Source organism: Coenobita brevimanus, chromosome 114, assembly GCF_032717465.1.
Source record: "Coenobita brevimanus isolate Jiangsu-jjx chromosome 114, ASM3271746v2, whole genome shotgun sequence".
In the NCBI taxonomy this organism is placed as follows: domain Eukaryota; kingdom Metazoa; phylum Arthropoda; class Malacostraca; order Decapoda; family Coenobitidae; genus Coenobita; species Coenobita brevimanus.
In genome coordinates this window covers 7,672,995-7,691,767 of record NC_137067.1, presented here as the reverse complement: position 1 = coordinate 7,691,767, position 18,773 = coordinate 7,672,995, and the positions used below count along the sequence as shown (strand labels likewise).

General features: G+C 42.7%; 1 protein-coding gene across 1 annotated transcript in view; it reads right to left on the bottom strand.

The window, feature by feature from the left end:
• The window catches only part of LOC145418401 (acid ceramidase-like), a 219,021-nt gene that overhangs the window by 58,921 nt on the left and 141,327 nt on the right, over nucleotides 1–18,773 (bottom strand). Inside the window, exon 9 of the mRNA XM_080286805.1 lies at nucleotides 12,069–12,198. Within this exon, the coding sequence (XP_080142931.1) occupies nucleotides 12,069–12,198 (130 nt within the window). The remainder of the gene's footprint in view (nucleotides 1–12,068; nucleotides 12,199–18,773) is intronic.

Here is an 18,773-nt window from a genome sequence, read left to right as displayed (position 1 = left end):
AAAATGATCCATAGGTATACATGGCAAGTGATGAGAAGGGTGGGTGGTAAACTGAATGAAAGGAAGGCAATGATTGATTATATGTGTGTGGATGAAAGGATGTGAAGATGTGTAATGGATGCAAGAGCCTATAGAGGTTGGCAGAGTGGACTTTCTGACCACTACCTGGTGGTGGCCAGAATCAAGACCCAAATAAGATGGAGTAATAGAAGAAGGGAAGGACGGGAAGAAGGAGTAGTTGCAAGGAGAGTGGAAAGGTTACAAGAGGATGAGAAAAAGGCAGAATATAAGAGAGAAGTGCAGGAACGACTGGGCAAACATGAATTGGAGCAGATGGGGGACGTGGAAGGTGTGTGCAAGATATTCACAGAAGAAATATGTGCAGCATGTGATGTGGAGTGTGGGATGAAGAGAAGATGGAGGGGGGTGCAAGGAACAGCATGGTGGAATGAAGAGGTGAGACAGGCTGTGGCACAAAAGAAGAAAGCATACAATGAATGGATGAGAAATAGGGGCATGGAAGAAGCTGAGAGGCGGAAGAGAGAGTTATATGTAGAAAGAAAGAGAGAGGTAAAAAGATTAGTAAGAGAGAGTAAGAAGAGAGTGGATGAGGAATTTGGAAGGAATTTGAGTGTAAAGTGGAGGAAATGTAAGAAAATGTTCTGGAAAGAGGTGAAGAGAGTAAGACAAGGTGGAAGTGAAGTTAGCAGGGAAATGAAAGATAAAAATGGTAGATTATTAGTGGAAAAGGGAGAAAAAGTGAGCAGATGGAGAGAACACTTTAAGGAATTGTTGAACATAAAGGATGGAAGTGATGCGAGTATAAGTGGCTGGGGAATGGCTGGGAGAAGGAGGGAGGTGAGAAGACAAGAAGAAATCAGTAGGATAGAAGTTGTGGAAGCAATGAAGAAAGTTAAATTGGGGAAAGCCCCAGGAATTGATGAAGTGTGTGGTGAAATGTTGAAGCATGGGGAAGAGATAGTAGTAGAATGGATGTGGAAGATGTGCAGATTGGCCTGGGAGGAAGGTAGAGTCCCGGAGGATTGGAAGTCAGGCATAATTATTCCCTTGTACAAAAGGAAATGGGGAAAAAGAAGTATGTGGTAATCATAGGGGCATTTGTCTTCTTAGTATAATAGGAAAAGTGTATGGCAGGATACTTATTGACAGAGTTAGGGAAATAACAGAGGAATTAGTTGCAGAAGAACAGGGAGGCTTTAGGAAGGGAAGAGGTTCTGTAGATCAGATATTCATTCTTAGATCTTTAGTGGAAAAGTTTCTAGAGAAGGGAAAGAAGTTGTATGCGGCTTTTATGGATTTGGAGAAAGCATATGACAGGGTGGATAGACAAGGATTGTGGAAAGTATTAAGAATATATGGAGTAGATGGGAAGTTGTTGAATGCTGTGAAGAGTATGTATGATGGTGCTAAAGCTGCAGTGAGTGTGGATGGTGAACTGAGTGAATTCTTCTCTTTGAAGGTTGGGTTGAAACAGGGATGTGTCATGCCTCCATGGTTGTTCAATCTGTACATGGATGGGGTAATAAAAGAAGTACAAGGTAGGGTAGTGGATGTTGGAGTGGCCCTGATGAGAGAGGGTAGTGTTTGGAAACTCCCTGTACCGGTACTGTTGTTTGCAGATGATACTGTGTTGTTGAGTGAAGACAAGGGGGAGCTGCAAGGCTTGGTGGATGAGTTTGGGAGAGTGTGTAAGAAACGGAATCTAAAGGTGAATGTAGGGAAGAGTAAAGTGATGGTCTTTGAGAGAGGTGAAGTCAGTGAATGTACAGCGAGTTTGAATGGTGAGGAATTGGAAAATGTGAGTACATTTAAGTACTTGGGTAGTGTGATGAGTAAGGATGGAGGTTTGGAGGGTGAAGTGCTTGAAAGGGTACAGCAGGGAAGAAAGGTTGCTGGTTCCTTGAAAGCAGTGATAAGAAACAGGGAAGTGAGCATGGAAGTGAAAAAGACACTACATGACAGTACTGTATTGTGATACCAACTCTAACGTATGGAAGTGAAGTTTGGACATTGTTGGAAGGGCACAAGTCAAGAGTGAGAGCAGTGGAAATGAGTTATTTAAGAGGAGCCTGTGGAGTCACGTGGAGAGACAGGCTGACAAACGAGGATATAAAGGAGCGTTGTGGTGTGGTTGTGGATGTGATAGGAAGCGTTAGGAGGAATACACTGAGGTGGTTTGGCCATGTGGAGAGGATGGAGGGTGAAAGACTGACGAAGAGAGTGTATGTGAGTGAGGTGGAGGAGGGGAGAGGGAAGGGGAGGCCGAGGATGAGATGGAGGGATGGGGTGGAGAGGTACTGTATATGAGAGATGGGGTGTGAGTTGGGAGCAGGGCAGTGAAACGGCGGGGGACAGGGCAACGTGGAGGCGATTTGTTTGTGGCCACCCCGAACGGGATTGAGGCGTCTGGCAATAGATAGATAGATAGATGGGTTGCCCCAGTGCCGGCCATTTTTCGACCTTTTTTTTTTTTTTTTTTTTTTTTTTTTTTTTTTTTTTTTTGGCTAAAATGATAGATTTTGATGTGGAAACAACAAATATGACCATTAAAACGCTCATCGAGGCTCAGAAATGGGTTTTATCGAGTCCTGCATACTCATATACAGGTATAGCCGCTCTCTCACGCTCACCACGTAGGTGAGAGAAAGCCGTTTTCTATGTGAGGTATACGGTACTCAGGTATTTATGCTGGGAAGGTATAGCAGTGTTCAGTACACTTTTCTGATTACTTATTACTTTAACATCTATCACAATTTGTGTGTCTTTCTCACTGTGAATGCATTATTTTATGCTTACTTGAAGATAGGTACAACCTGACTTCATCACATACAGTCCTGGCACTTGCAAGATGGTACTTACAACTTGACTTCACTATGTAGTCCTTACACTTACAAGAAAATAGTTACAACTTACACTTACATGATAATACAGTAAACCCTCGATTTAATGGCACCCTAGGGGGCCCTGAGCATGCCGAAAAAAACGAAATTCTGTTAGATTGGGGCTTACCCCTATTGATACCCCTGGAACTCACACTAACACATTTTAACACATTTTTAAGCATATAAACATGTGCAGACATACAAAATCAATAAAAAAATTTTATATTTAGAACAAAATAAAGCAGGTAGGTGTGGTGTTGTTGTAAAGTACTGTACAGTAATCCAGGTAAGTACAGTACAGTACAGTTGAGTCTTCATACAACACGAGATAGGTTATGTAGAACCTCGTGCAAAATCGATTTCGTGCTAAAAATGTGACATATATTTAAATGTAAAATGGAAGTTAGGTTGTAGGAGCCTCATATTTTTTGTTAAAAATATATTTAAAGATAGATTACTAGAAATACGTCTGCCTTAAGACACCGAAGACAGTGTGTTTACATACGACCTCCACTGACTGGCCACGTCAGTGCATAGCTACTACAGTCTAACCTAACCTAACCGATTAGTTTTGCCCCTAATACTCCCCATAAAAATTTTAATCACCAAGGATTGCCACTAAGCCTCTTGACAGTCCTCATTAGAAATCAGGCAAAAACTTGACCTAAACAACACGTGAATAATGGCCGGCCAGCATTAGGCATATTTCGAAACGAATCACTTTCGGTACTAATAAAAAAAAAATGCAGTGTGAAACTTTTTGAAAGCCGTTAGTCATCAACAATAAAAGAAAACAAGAATATAAAGGAGTCATCAGAATGGAGTGCTTGCGTATCTTACTTCTCAGATACACATGAATGCAGAAATCGTGAAAAATAAACACGTCAGCCAAACAGTATAATTTGTATGACAGTATAATTCACATGAACTGAGCTCATATAATTATCTTGCCTGTTTATGTCAACAAGTAGTGTCTTCACGTATCGTAAGATCCGAATTTACTTGACCAAAGATTATCAGTTTATAACAAAAAGCTCGAGCACAAAGCCTTTTTTCTTCTTTTTTTCACACACGTTGCACTAAAGGCAAATGCATGAAATTTACTGCTCCATCATTAACTTTTTTTTCCAACAAAGAAAACTATCCACACTGTAAACATCCAGACTCATTTTATCTGTCTTAATCATTTGCATTTAAGCTGCAATGCTACACGCCACTTCGTCCAACAATTTTACATTTTCATTTAGAATAAATGCTTGTGTTCACAGCACTTTCAGGGTGCTTAGGCATAATAAAGTTAGTTTGGAAGCACGTGCTCAGTTCTGAGAGGAAACGAGGAGCAAGGAAATAAGCAAATAAACTTCTCATCACAGCGACCGTTCACACAACACAACACTGAGGTAGGCAGCAGGCTGTGGCTAGTGGTATGGGGGTCACGTGGGTCGGGTCGGGTCGAGGAAACCAATCAGTGACCGACAAAAGCATAACACACGAGTTGTATCTGGAAATCCAGTACCAAAACACCCATTTCCCACAGTTTCTCTCGTGCAGTTGAGTGGTATTACTGTGCTATTAGATAATTATGGGAGAAATTAAATGCTCGTGTTACTGTAGGATCGTTTCGTTTGGTCTTAAATCAGGACTCTACTGTAATACAGGTAAATATTAGTTGGCAGGTTGGAGTAGAATAGATGGCATTACGTAAATTATGAAGTCTAAAACACTAGTTCATAAATCTAACCTTACATGCTAATTATTTTTCATTTTGGGGTCAGGCTAGGCAGGAGGAAGACTGGGTGAGCATAAACATACCCAGTTGGCGGGAAACTGCAAACAGACGATCGAGATGCACGCAGCGCCCGCCACATTTGAACTTCTTTCTAATTTTTGCCCATTTGGGGGGAATTTTTATAATTTTTTTGCACAAATATTCCTCAGGAGATTTCTGCCGTTAGTCTGGGGTTGCCGTTACAATGAATGCCGTTCAATCGAGGTTTTACTGTATTTACAAAATGCCTTCACTATGTACAGCACTGGGTGAGGAACACAGGCAGAGTGAGGCAGGGCGAGCGTGAGGGGGGAAGCGAGTGAGTGTATGGCCTTGACAGCCTTGGGGATGGTAGAGGAACAGTTACCATACATGCCCGCCAATTTTTACCCACGAATCTTGAAAAATGCGGTAAGTGAATTTTTTTTATTTTAAACCGTTTTAAAATGGCACTGGCACTGGCTGATACGTCAGACCATTTTAAAACAGCACTGGCACATGGCGGGTTAAGCCTTAAAACAGAAGAAAGTTTACAAAAACTGCCTGAAAACAGGCTTAAATCATCCCATTAAGCTGCCACCAAGATGTACTGGCCAAAAACAACCACTTTCAAATAATAATTGATCAGTACATTTAATATATGGGGTTTATGAAGGTGTGAAATTTTAAAGAACTGTTATTAAAAAAGAAGAAGAATAAACGATGCCAAGGAACGGCAAACCAATCCTCAGCAGTCATTTTAGTGCTGACATATAAACACAACAGGATATCTAGTCAAAGGTGTCACATATGAAATTTGGAGTACATCGGGAGAAAATTGATAATTTTTTGCTCATTTGAAGTTTTAGGCCCAACCCATCTGACACTGACCCCTCTACCACTAACTGAGGGGGAGACCCCCCTGATGTAATGAGGCATGTTATAGGATGCAGATCTGAGAGATGGACCTTTAGGTTTTGGTTTCATGTCGATATGATGAATTTGAAAGGAGTTATGGCGAAAAAACTATTTTTTACCTTTTTTTTTTTTTTTTTTGCCTACAGCCTGGGTCTTGGCTCAATTTGGCCTAAAATTTAATCAGGTGATCAGAAGGTCACTGCCCATCATCCCTGTAATTTTAGTTAAAATCTCACCAGTAGTTTTAGCATAAAGTTGTTAACAGACAAACAGACAAATAAACAAACAGACAAACTGAGCCCCTCTGGGGCTATAACTTGGTGAAGGGTACAAGATATATATGGCTGCATTAACTCTTGAATTTACAAGACACTCTGGTGTGGATGTTCAATTTAAGTTTTCTGGGAAGATAAGTATTTTCCTGAGAGGATGTTGACAAAACACCTAGGTGTAGCTGGTGCTTCTCTATTAATGCCCTGTCTTTCCATAAATGCTAGCTGATACCAGGGAGATTGGACTTGTTCCATGGTCTAGGCAAGGCTTGATAATTACTCAAAAACAAGACAATGGCTATTCAGGATCCAGTCTCAGAACCAAAACATCATGTCGGCACTTGGTTGAAGTCCGCTCCCAAATTTACACCCAGACGTGCACCTAGACTTGCACCCCTTTTAGGAGATTAGAAGTCAAGGTACTAACTCATAATGGGGACAAGAGGAATAAAAAGCTCCAGGCTGAAGGACACGACTTTGCCCTTCAGAAATAAAAATACAGAGAGAGAGCACATCACTCCCCTTAGTGAAGCACTCAACCTTTCCTCACAGGCCCTTGTGATACAACTTTTAACTACTCAAGATATTTTCTTTTAGAAATGTGGATAAATATCACAGAATTTATATATGAACTCACTGGTAATATACTGTACTAGTCTCAAGCGTCATCATTCAACTGAAAAAAATAAATACAGAATCAATGTAATGAATACACAACATCATGGTAAAAATGTATAAAAGCAAGGTATATTATGGTGTATGGTTCTGAAATATTATTGGCACTTTTTATTTTCAACCTGTACAAGGGTTACCAACGTTTCATTTGACAGCTCCTCACTGTGGCCATCCAACACCTGCATGTCGTCTGCATCTACCTTGCTGAACCCTACCTCGCGGGACAGGTCGAGGATGTCCCTGTATACATCCTCAGAGATGCCTTTCTGCTGTTCTTCCTCAACCTCAGGAAAGCCAGTGAAGGAGTGGACACACACTGGCCACACATTCTCCCACATACTGTTCTTTGCTGGTTGTTTAAGCTCCTTCCAATCCGCTGTGATGTTTTCTTTGGCACAGTGTATGTTATAATTTCACCAGAACATCTTGATGGTAGACTGGTTGTTTGCCCTCGCATGTTGCTGCATCAATCGGTGGAAGTACAGAGTCTTGAATGTTGTTATGATGCCCTATTCCATCGGCAGCAGCAAGGAAACTAAGTACACGGGCAGGAAAACAACTTTAGTGTTATCCACCTAGTCACCTGAGCGCACTGCCTACCACGAGGTTGTTTCTCTCAATTTAATCTCGGAGAGTGGGCAACAAATAGCCTGTGATGACGTAAGTCCTGCATATGACCGAGGTGAGCCAGGCCTTGGTGTTTGATTTCCAAATCTCGTCATGGCTCTCCTTCACATAGCCAGCCAGCACTCAGGGATTCTCCAAATGCTAGACCAGCAGTGCCGTTTGAGGTCGGCCTCGACATTCTCCCTTAGAATGAGGATGACCCAATCTTTGGCCACCTTAAACCCCAGCACTGGCCTCTCCTAAAAAGCCAAAAAATCTTGGATGACATCCTCTTCCAATACAGCCCAGTCTCACCAAAGTTCAACAGTTGCTTGGGACTGTAGGCACTGCCCATGATGCACACCTTGAGAGCATCAGAGAACAGTGCTGCAGCTACATGGTCTGCAATGGCAGACTCACCAACCAAACTCATGTGCTGCATGCCAAACCAGCCCATGCTGGCCTTAACCCCTGTCTTTTTTTTTTTTTTTTTTTTTTTTTTATGTGTCCGACTCTGGGCATAGGCTCCACAGCCTGCTATCAAGGCCCAGCAGTCCTCCTACATACCATACACCTCTACATGTCACCACTTCGGCGCTAACACCCACCGTCCATATTGAATACATGCTAGGGCTGTCTCATACAGGACTGGTGTATTGGTATTAGCGGGGGTATTTTTACGACATGTCGGCGGGTCTTCTGGTAGATCAGTAAAGCCTGATTTAATGAAATTCAGATCCTTAAACTGTTCCCTGCCCCAGCCGGGATTTGAACCTGGGTCCGTTAGGACCGCACGCCACCTCTCTACCGGTCTGCTTGGTAACGTCTATACACGTCACAATCTGGCTGCTATGGGGCCGCCAGATGATGTCTATACACACAAGTGTCTTCTTGCCACTGTGTGAACTGTCCACTATTTCATATCACCACCAAAGGTTACAGAGGGAGTCCCTCCATAGCACACATGCGAGAGTTAATCTCTACCGTGCTTTTGTCAGGTGTGTAACAATGTCATCAGGTTCCAATTTCTCTGATTCCATCCATGCTGCCTGTAGCCAATTGCATCATCCACCCCTACCAAGTCTCTTTCCAAGGATACTAGATGACTAGTGATAGTGCCATAAGGCATGCCTTAGATGCAAAGTGTTTAGTTTATCTAGTAGTGGAGAAGTTATAATGTTGAGAGCAAAGCCAGAGTCAGGGCTGTGGGCAGACACATGAACACATCCTGCTCTCATGCTGCTTTTGCAGTGAAAATTAGTTCTCTTCCTCATGTCATTACTCATCAACGCAATGACCTAGTTACCTGGGGATACTTTCACTCACAAGAGGAAAAGTTGGAGAGTAAAATGGCAGTTAATTTGTTTCCCTATTTGCTATAGTTTCTGAGATATTAAGGTCTGAAAACAAACAATTTTTCAGCAGTTTCCGGGAAATTGCCCAAAGTGAGGTGATGACTGCATTAAAAATAGCCCAGTGTGTGCAGATTAAAGGGCTCCTGCACCTTCATACAGATTATGTTTGAACCCAGCAATATCTTCCTCCTGTTTTGGTCCTGCACCCATATCAACATCAGCTGCCCTATCTCCATAATGAAGTTGTGGGTTTTGGTAATGTGCTTAGCAGTGAGGGAGGATATCTGCTCATCCACAGCAAAGACAGCATTGACATTTTTATTACAGTAGAGATGGTCGACTGGGGCAGGTGAAGAGTTTTGGTAATGCTAATTGAGCCCTGGCCACCCTTAGGACACTTAAGAATGCCTAGCATTACTTCATGGGAAAGACTTCTCCTTTGGAACTTCGCCTCCCTTAACTAGGGCCAGTGACTTCTGCACCCTTGCCTGACACGAATGCTAAGTGACAAGTTACATCACTCAAATAAATAAATAAATAAGTAAATAAAAAGCCACTTCAAATCACACAAATTGATGTCTATGGATCACGTGTACTGCACAGTTATGATTGATATGGTTCTGTGATGTTACATCAAGCATGAGAAGGCGATGCAACATGATACCCACAAGGAGGCACTATCACAAGTGAGTGACACGTGAAAGGGAGAAAGGGGGAGCAGGCGAGTGGCTCAAATGGGTGGCATGTTAGAGGGTTGACACAGTTGAGTCATGGGCATGTAAACATTGGCAGCTATCTTGGCCCAGGCAAGTAACAGTTGACCTGCATGTCAGTGCATGCAAAAGGTTCTTAACCCATCACCCTCACTGTACACTGTAAGTAACTGTAATATTGCATACCAAAAAAAAAAAAAAAAATGGTCCTAACTTTTTAGTCATCACAAAAGCAATTGATCGTATACCGGTTCATTGTATAACAGGGGTCTGCTGTTCATTTCCTGATATTTTTTCCCCTACTGCTGATCTGCTACTGGATGCATCTGACTTGAAAACATATGCTTTATAATATAACATGTTACTATACAAGAACAAAGAACAACTGCTGTAAGCTAGTTGGTCCATGCTAGGCAACTTCTACAGAGATGGGTAGTAAAGAAGGCCTCTCATAAACATGGCCTTGAGCACTAGTAGATGATCACGGGTCCAAAAAACTGGGCTGAACTCAATAAAGGAGAAGGAAAAGAAGCATCTCTGTCAACCACTCAAAGCTTAAGGCACAGTGTGGTGTGATGTGGTCTTTACCTGATTCCAGGGACCTTGCACCTGGAATGAGTTCTGCTGGAAAAACAAGGGACTAGTGTGATGCCACCTTTATATGTGTCTGACTTTAATCATCCCCAAAGTACGGTAGTCCCTCACTGGTGGTAGGTGGTGTGGCCACTATCCACTCAATGTAGTGCTACCTATTTCTTCCTTCACCATTATCATTCTTTTTTGTGTCTGTCCTCTTATCCTTCTATTTCTCCCATCCTTCCTGTCACTTTTTATTGCTCTTCTTGTGGTAGGTGGGGGCACTCACCATCCACTCACTCAGTGTAGTACTGCTCTCAGGTGTTTGCCCTTTCCTCTCCTCCCTCCTTTCCTTCCTTCCTCTTCTGGCTTTCTTTACTTCATTCTTTCCTCATCTTTCTATCTACGGGTGACTTTAAACTCCCTCTTTTGTCTTTCGTTCCTTCATTTTTTCCCGTTCCTTCTGCCTATGGGTGACTCAACACTGAGTGACAAGCCAAATGGTTTCCTGTATACCAGGAAACCATTTACTACGCTGGGTGGTAACCATATAACCAAATTATGGCGCCTGGTGGTTTAATGGGTAAATGCGGTGCTCCAATTGGATTGAGACGGTGAAGGTTTATATCCACGGAGTGGCTCATGTAATGCCACTCAGGGATGAGTGAGGCCAGTCACTCTCATCTTAAATGTCAGGACCAACTTGCCTAGCCCCAGGCTTCTACGCTCCTCATGGGGCAATGTAGGATTGGATGATTGATGGATGGATGGATACACTTCAGGGGACTCTGCACTGAGCGACAAGCCAAATGGTTTCCTGAAACCCAGGAAATCATTTATAACACTGGGTGGTAACCATATTAACAAATAACAGAGTGATGGGGAGCCCACTATGGTGCCTCTACTAACGAAGTGGAGAAGCACAAATGCAAATGCAATTTCCTTCCAGGAACCAAACCTCTACAAACTTCCCCACACCTTGCTGTGGCACGGCACTATTTGCCACAGGGAAACATCAGTTTACTGCAAAGGAGCAGTTGCTTTCCTGCAGCTGATACATCTGCTTGGCCAGTCAAACTGGTTTTCCTCAAGAGTAATGGCATATCCAGTCACAATCATACACTTACAAAAGCACAGCACCTGTACAGACTTTGTATAACATTCAATAACACCTGGGTTATATGGGGTTATGTTCAATGGCCATACTGTACAGGGTTATCATGTGAGATTTTAGTCAGCTCTTAAGTACATATCCAGTCACATTAGAGACTTATGCCACATTTTTGTCATACCCTGGACTGAGCCTCTCTTAAATAAAGTGCCCATTTCCACTTTTGCAGTGCAAGAGTCAAAGATGAACTCAGGCCGAGCTTTAGCCAGCCTCAAGCCAAGCCAAGCCAGCCCAGGAGCAAGCACGAGGTAGCTTAAGGTCAGAGGTATGATTCCATTGTGTAAACAAAGATGGTGTCTTCTCTTCCTTTGTAAGTGTCGTTTTCACAATTCTTTTGGATTACATTATGAAAATGTGACTTACAGTGACTGATAATATACACACATGTTAGAAGCAGCTGTGGATGTAATTTAGACATCAACATTGTATGGAAACAGTGGCAGCTGAATGAAGTGTTTACAGGGGTCAGCTGACTGGAGGCTAAAGAATGTTTTTGTGGGGTCAGTGACCCTTAATCAAAGAAAAAAGCCAGCTTTATGCCTAAAGTCTTGCAAAATTTGGCATTACAGTAGTAAGAACACCTGCAACAGAATTCAGACAATACTCAATAACACACAGATTACACTACATAGGTCTATGTCAAATGGTCAATGAGTTATTCCCAGGTACAGTGGACTACTGACTTGGTAAAAGGGTATAACGCAAAAGAAATCCAGTACAGACAAACTTTCCAGTGGTTGGCTGGGTATTTCCTTGTGTCTAGCATTTAGTGTTATTTAAAAATCTTTCATAAGGGAATTTTTTTGAATTGCCAATTCAGATAATGAGAATCGATTCAAATAAATGGGTTTTGTTGCAATTAATAGCAACTGGGATGGGCAAAAATGTTGTTACTGGATGTTCTGGTACTGAAGGTTGCCTGTACATACAAAGGACTACTGCTGTGGCTCTAGACACATCTGGACTTAAACCCCAGTGGAATGCAGGCTGAAGCTGCTCTTCTTCAGCTCACTCTCCTCCTTTCAGGGGACAGAGAGGGAGCTGAGGGACATTTGTAAAACCAGGCAGTGGAGATGCTTGATTATATCAGCACCACCATGTAAAGATGTCTCACTCCACACCCTGTACTTACTTGAGATGGTTCTGTGCCAGCAAGGATATAGTATACAGGAGCCAGCAGTCGACGCGAAGAAAGTAAGTCCTGTGCATCTTGATAACTCTCAGTGTGTTCTAGTACTTCTCTTGGCAAGAACGACACCCAACTGAAATGCAGATCAAATAATAATTAAAATACAGACAGATATCATTATCATCACTGTCATCATCATTATCATCCTCATGCTAGGAAAGACACCCAGCTGTACAAAAAAAAAAAAAAAAGATCTCTGAAACTCCTTGGGTGAAGTGATTTTCGACAGTCCACCAGGCTCATATCTATGTGAATCTTGGGCAAAAACAAAGCTAATACTTTCAAGATGCGACCTAACTAAGACATCTGTTTTTAATTCATAATAATTCCAACCCTAATTCCCATTTCAAGATTGGGGTGAGGTACAAAGAAAGCGACAATGCAAATGAAGGAAGCAGCAAGTACTGTAGTATGCTCAATACAATGATGCAACAAATAACTGTTTATATCCAGTGATAGTGAGTTCACTGGGATCTCCAATGAAGACCAAAACGACGGAAGCATTAAACTGAACCAAACAAGAGTAGCAAGTGTGGAGAAAATGGCTGAGAAGAATGCCCAGCAATTAAAACAGGTATGGGCAATAATTAGTGAATTACAGGAATGGACCTCAGAACAGGAGATGGAGATGAAGGAGTTGAAAAAAAAAGTTTGAGTGCATCTGCTCACGCAGTGTTGACCAGGAGAGAAAGGTGTCAGAAATAGAAGCAAGTAATGAATCAGTAAAAAATGATATAAAACAGCTTAAACGGGAAAAAGGGAGGCTGGAGGAGGAAAGTGACAAGATGAAATGTAAACTTGATGAGCATGAACCTAAAACTAAGATTCACGAGGAACATATCACGGAAACCCAAGATGAACAGAAGGGGTTAAAGAAAACTCAACAGGTAAAATAAGGATATTTTATAACAACAGAGAAAGGAAAACCAGGAAAAGGTGGTGAAGGAAGTGGTGAAGATACTAAAAAGTTAAAAAAATCTGCTAAGGGATGTAGCAGACAAGAAAAAAAAAGTATGATAATTACAGGATTAAAAGAAAAACCTAGGTTAGTAAGATCAAGAAGGGAAAGAAAAGACATGAGAAGGGCTAATAGAGATAATACCATTAGCTATGGAGGACGATAATGAAGTTCAAGAAGAGACAAAAGAAGTGTTTAGGTTGGGAAGATACGAGATGGGAGGGGTGTGGCCACTAAAAGTTAAGCTTTGGCCACACGTTACAATAAATGAGATTAACAAGACAAGGAAACTAGCAGACAAGGAGGGGTTCAAGAATGTTTGGATAAGGAGAGATGCAAATGAGCTAAAATAAAGGAGCTAGTCAAGGAAGCTAAGGAAAAAACCACCAGAGAACGGAGTAAGAGAAGTCAGAGTTCTATTGGAGTTATAGATCAGAAACTGACGAAGTGATACCGATGGAGAATGGAAGTGAGAAGGAGAGAATAAAATATAAAGTAAAAAGATTGAAAGTGGCATATAGTAACAAAGATGGCTTCACCTCGGCAAGGCTAGAAATAAAAGATTTCTTGAAGGTAAATGAGCCAGATATTATGTGCTTTGTAGAGACCAAGTTAAGAACGGCTATTGATATCCAAGTGGAAGATAGTAAATACAAATTATGAAGAACAGATAAAAAAAGAAAAAATGGGAGAAGTGAGGATAGCAATGAAGAACAGCATAAATGTGGATGATATGGAACTGGAAGAAGGTAGGACAGATGTGATATATACGAAACTAGAAACCTCATGGAAAGACAGGAGAGACTTTTACAGTAGCATATGTCCCCCCCCCCCCCAAGACAAGGGCATGGAATGAGAATGAATACCTGATGTTGTCAGACATGGTTAGACACCTACAGAAAGAGATTCAGAAATGAAATAATATAATCCTGGTGGGTGATTTCAATTGCAAAGGGAGGAGTGGGACTCAGGAGGTAGTGAAGATTCGTGGAGCAGTACAATGTTAAATATAGCAATAAATAATGTAATGACCCAGCGGGTTAAAGAAGGGACAAGATTTGGGGGGTGATGACACCAATTAGACTAGATTTACTGCTAACCAAAGAACCTGACATAAATGAATCTCTGAAATATCTGTGTCCTTTAGGAAAAAGTGATCATGTGGTGACTGAGTTTCAAACAACAGAAGGGAATGTGGCAACAAGAGATCAGTTATAAAGGTATGGATGATACAGGTTTGGGAAACCAAACTTTCCAAGATCTGTTTCATTTTTGAAGGCTCCAACATGCTTGCATGAGTTGGCCTTGGTCACCTAATGGCAGCTCTCCATGCTGCTCGATCTCTGGGAGCTTCCCTATTTAGTCCCTTATCCCTGAAGTCACACTCAACTACCTGGTCCCTGGTCTACCTCTCGCTACCCCACCCCCAACATTAACACTCTCAACTGCTGCACCCAATTACCATCCCCATCCTCTATACATGCCCAAACCATCACAGTCTACCTCTCCTCATCACAAAACCAATACACTCCAGTCCCAACCTATCTCTCAACTCTTCTATTGTAAAACTAGCCCCCTCAGGCCTTGCACTCAAGGATGCATTGCACCTCCATCTAATCACTCCCATTTCTGTATGTCTAAGCCTGTGAATATACTCTTTCTTTACTGCCCAGGTCTCACTACCATACAGCATTACACTCCTAACACATGTCCCATACAAAAATCCCTTAGCACGGAGGAACAGCCCTCTCAATGTCAGGAGAGGCAGCAAATCCCTGAATTTCTTCCAACCACTCCTCACTCTAGCCACAGAGCTAGTGCCAGCCCCACCTTCAGCACATAACATGTCTCCCAAATAAAAAAAAACTTCCACACACTCAAGTGACTCATAAACAAGATCATCTCATTCATGCCTGACAATCTCCACATGCCCTCCCCGACACACCGCACATATGAGCTTAGCATTATCTCGCAGTCTGCTTCTAATACCACTACATCTCTTATGCACCCCCTTATCACAAACACAGCACAAAATGGAATTACTTCCCACGCCCTTGTGGCAGATCGCACGTGCCCACTCCCCCCTCTTCTTTGACAGTACCGCCCCCGGCACTAGATACGGTACAATCACTTTTCTTTTATCTGCATTTACTCTTAATCCCTTGTGCCCTACACCATCTCTCCACTTCCTTAACATTTCTTTCACCTCCCTTTCATTCTCTGCAGTCAACACCAAATCATCAGCACACAACATCTCCCATGGGAGTCTGTTTCAAAAGTCACGTGAGAGGGCTTCAAGTACCATAATAAACAACAAGGGGTTGAAGACTGACCCCTGATGCACATCAACATTCATGGAAAACCCCTCAATCAAATCTCCCTTCACCCTTACCTAGGTGTGAGCACCCACATACATGGCCATAACCTCCCTAACCAGCCACTCCTCGATCCCAAGCTTTCTCTTTGCCCATTCCACCGCCTCTCTAGTAACTCAGTCAAAGGCATTCTCCAAATCAACAAAAACATAGTACAGTTCCCTTTTCTTTCCTATATATTTTTCCTGAAGCTGTTGAACAATGAATGTGGCAACAGTGGTCTCTTTGCCTGACATAAACCCAAACTGCATATGTTCTAGAACTCTCTTCATTACCTTCATTATCTGGTCCAAAAGCTTTATGCCTCTATAATTTCCTCTTTCAAGGGCAGCACCCTTCCCTTTGTACACATTTACAGTTATACTCTTCAGCCACACACTCACATATAATCATATTTATCAAATCAGTGACTAACCCCACTCCTATATCTCCTGAGGCTTTAAACATTTCACCAGTCAATCCAGACACACCTGCTGCCTTCCCCATCCACATCCTGCCTATTATCTGGTCACAGCAACGGTGCCAATCAAAGGCCAAGGGCCAGACACTTGGATCTGCTGGCTCCAAACCTTCCCTGTCCCAGTCGAACTCATTCAATAACCTCATGTAGTGCTCTCTCCAGGCATCTTTAATATCCCCACTGTTCACTACTATCTTTCCCTCATCATTCTTCAAATACTGCTCGCCTATGATATCCCTATTCTCCTTCTTCATCTGATTTGTCACCTATCTATCTCTATCTATTGCCAGATGCCTTAATCCCGTATGGGGTGGCCACAAACAAATCGTCTCCATGTCGCCCTGTCTCCCACCATTTCACTGCCTTGCTCCCAGCTCACACCCCCCTCTCTCATAATATCATATTCTTCCTTTCCACACTATTCAGATTTTCAAGTAAAAGTCTCTCAGACTCAGACTTTGCCCTGTAAACCTTGCTTCTAGCCCTACACTTGGCAGCCAAGTATTCCTCTTTGTTACCACCCTTCTTCCATTCCTGGAAAAGCCTTCTTTTCTCCTTAACTGCAGCTTCTATACTATCATCCAACCACCAAGTTACTTTATGTCTTGGGGGGGGCCCCCTGTCCATCCACACACTGAATCAGTAACTCTCAAGGGGTTGTTCTTGAGGGCTCTGTACTGTTCAATAGCTCTTCTGTCAATGTTTCCCTGTTCAGCCACCACTCTACTCATCTCACTATAGAAGGCATCCCTTACTGCTTGGGTTTTCGACTTCCATATTTTCCTCCTAGGTGCATAGATCCTCTTTTTCATCACCCATTCCTTAGACACCATGTCACATATCAATAACCTGTGTTGCAGGACACACTCTTTGCTCCCTACAACTTTAACATCCCTCACTAACCTCTTATCAGCCCCCCTGACCAGTAAATAGTCGGTCTGGCTGCTATTTCCCACAGACTCATATGCAATCAACCTATTTTCTCTTTTCCTACAATGTGTGTTGCATAAAATCATGTTCAATGCCTCCCCAAACTCAAGTATCCTTCCCCCTTTCTCATGTCTTATATCATATGCACATCCCTAATGTACTCCTTCATATTTTTGAGCTGCTTCACCCACATGATTATTTAAGTCCCCTCCCAAAACTACAATCTCATCATCCCCCATACCACTTACTACACATATTAGATCATCCCATAATCTATCCTTCTCTACCTCATCCAAGCCCGCCAGTGTAGCATAAGCCAATATAAATGCAAACATAACCCCAACACACAAAATTTTTACTATGATTCTTTCACCAACTCATTACATTCATGACATATTCCTCCCATTTCTCCTTAATTAACACACCCACACCACCATATCCATCTGCACGACCGTACCACAACAACTTGACACATCCCTCCCTCCCAGCAATCATTCTGGCTGATCCTCCCCTATACCTGACTTCTTGCACACATCCCATATCCACCCATCTCCTATCAAATGCCTCAACTTCTTCCCCTGCTCTACCCCTCAAACTTTCCACATTCCATGATGTCACTCGGATCCCCCAGAGTGATTTAGTTTCCTCAGGCTTGCTTAGAATTTCCAGTTTCTCTCTTGTCAAAATGTGATGAGAAAAAGTAATGGGGAAAGACATATCACAGGCCCCACCCACCTACACTGCCCCAGGCCTAGGCATGGAATCTGGGACCCACAGACCACCAGCCGTAACCAGTGGGTGTAGCAGTGGCCCCAGGGACACCCTCCAAGTGTGCCTTGGCACTGTAACTGCCCTGCCATTATACACCCATCAATATGGCAGCCTCCTGGGGCGTTACTCCCAGGTTCGGGCCCCTGTCTGTTGGGCAGAAGAGGCAGCCTGGGAACTGCAATGCCCTGTGCCCTCTAGCACAGGTTTTGAACCCCATCCCATCCCGCCACCAAAATCTATGCTGGCGGAGCCCTCATCATGCCTTCCCACAACAGATCCACCACTAGGTAGTGAGGACAAAGTTTTCTGGCTGCATGCCCTTGTTGGCATCAACCCAAGATGTATTGGGATATGTTATTTGATATGTAAAGCACATGTTGAGTAGTGCATGATATAGTTAGAGGAAAGTGTTTAGGAGAGTATGCTGATCACTTTCCATGTTAGTGTCACACTGGAAAGGTCAGCAAAGGGGGATGGTCTAGTAGCACCAGCTTTCCCTATCACCAGCACTCCCATTCCCTTTGGGAGTACCACGCTGACTGGCTGGTGCTGCCGTCAACTCCCTTTTAAGAAAATTTTTCAAAGAACTGGATTGGAGAGAATTCACAGAAACAAGAGAGACAGAGAAGAAGTGGGTTATCTTTCTAGGATTTTATAACTTGGGTGTGTGCCAAGAGTTAATGAGAAAGAAAACTGGAAAAAGGATTGGTTCAACAAAAAGTGTATGATAACTAAAAAAAGAAATGGATGCAGTATGGAACAAATGGAGAAAAAAAGGCAATAATAAAACAAAGGAAGAGTACAAACGAACTTGAGCATACAGGAATCCGCAGAGGAAGAAAGAAACTTTGAAAGAGGTGTAACTGACAAATGTAAGGAAGAACCTAAACTGTTTAATAGGTTTTGTTTCGTTTCATTTAATTTTTGAGGGCTCCAGCATGCTTGCATGCATAGGCCTTGGTCACCTAATGGCAGCTCTCCACGCTGCTTGATCCCACGCTGCTTGATCTCTGGCAGCTTCCCTATTCAGTCCCTTATACCTGAGGTCAAGCTCACTGACCTCATCCCGGGTCTTTTTCGGTCTACCTCTTGCTACCCTACCCTAACATTCACACTTCTCACTTTCTGCACCCAATTATCACCCAGACCCATCC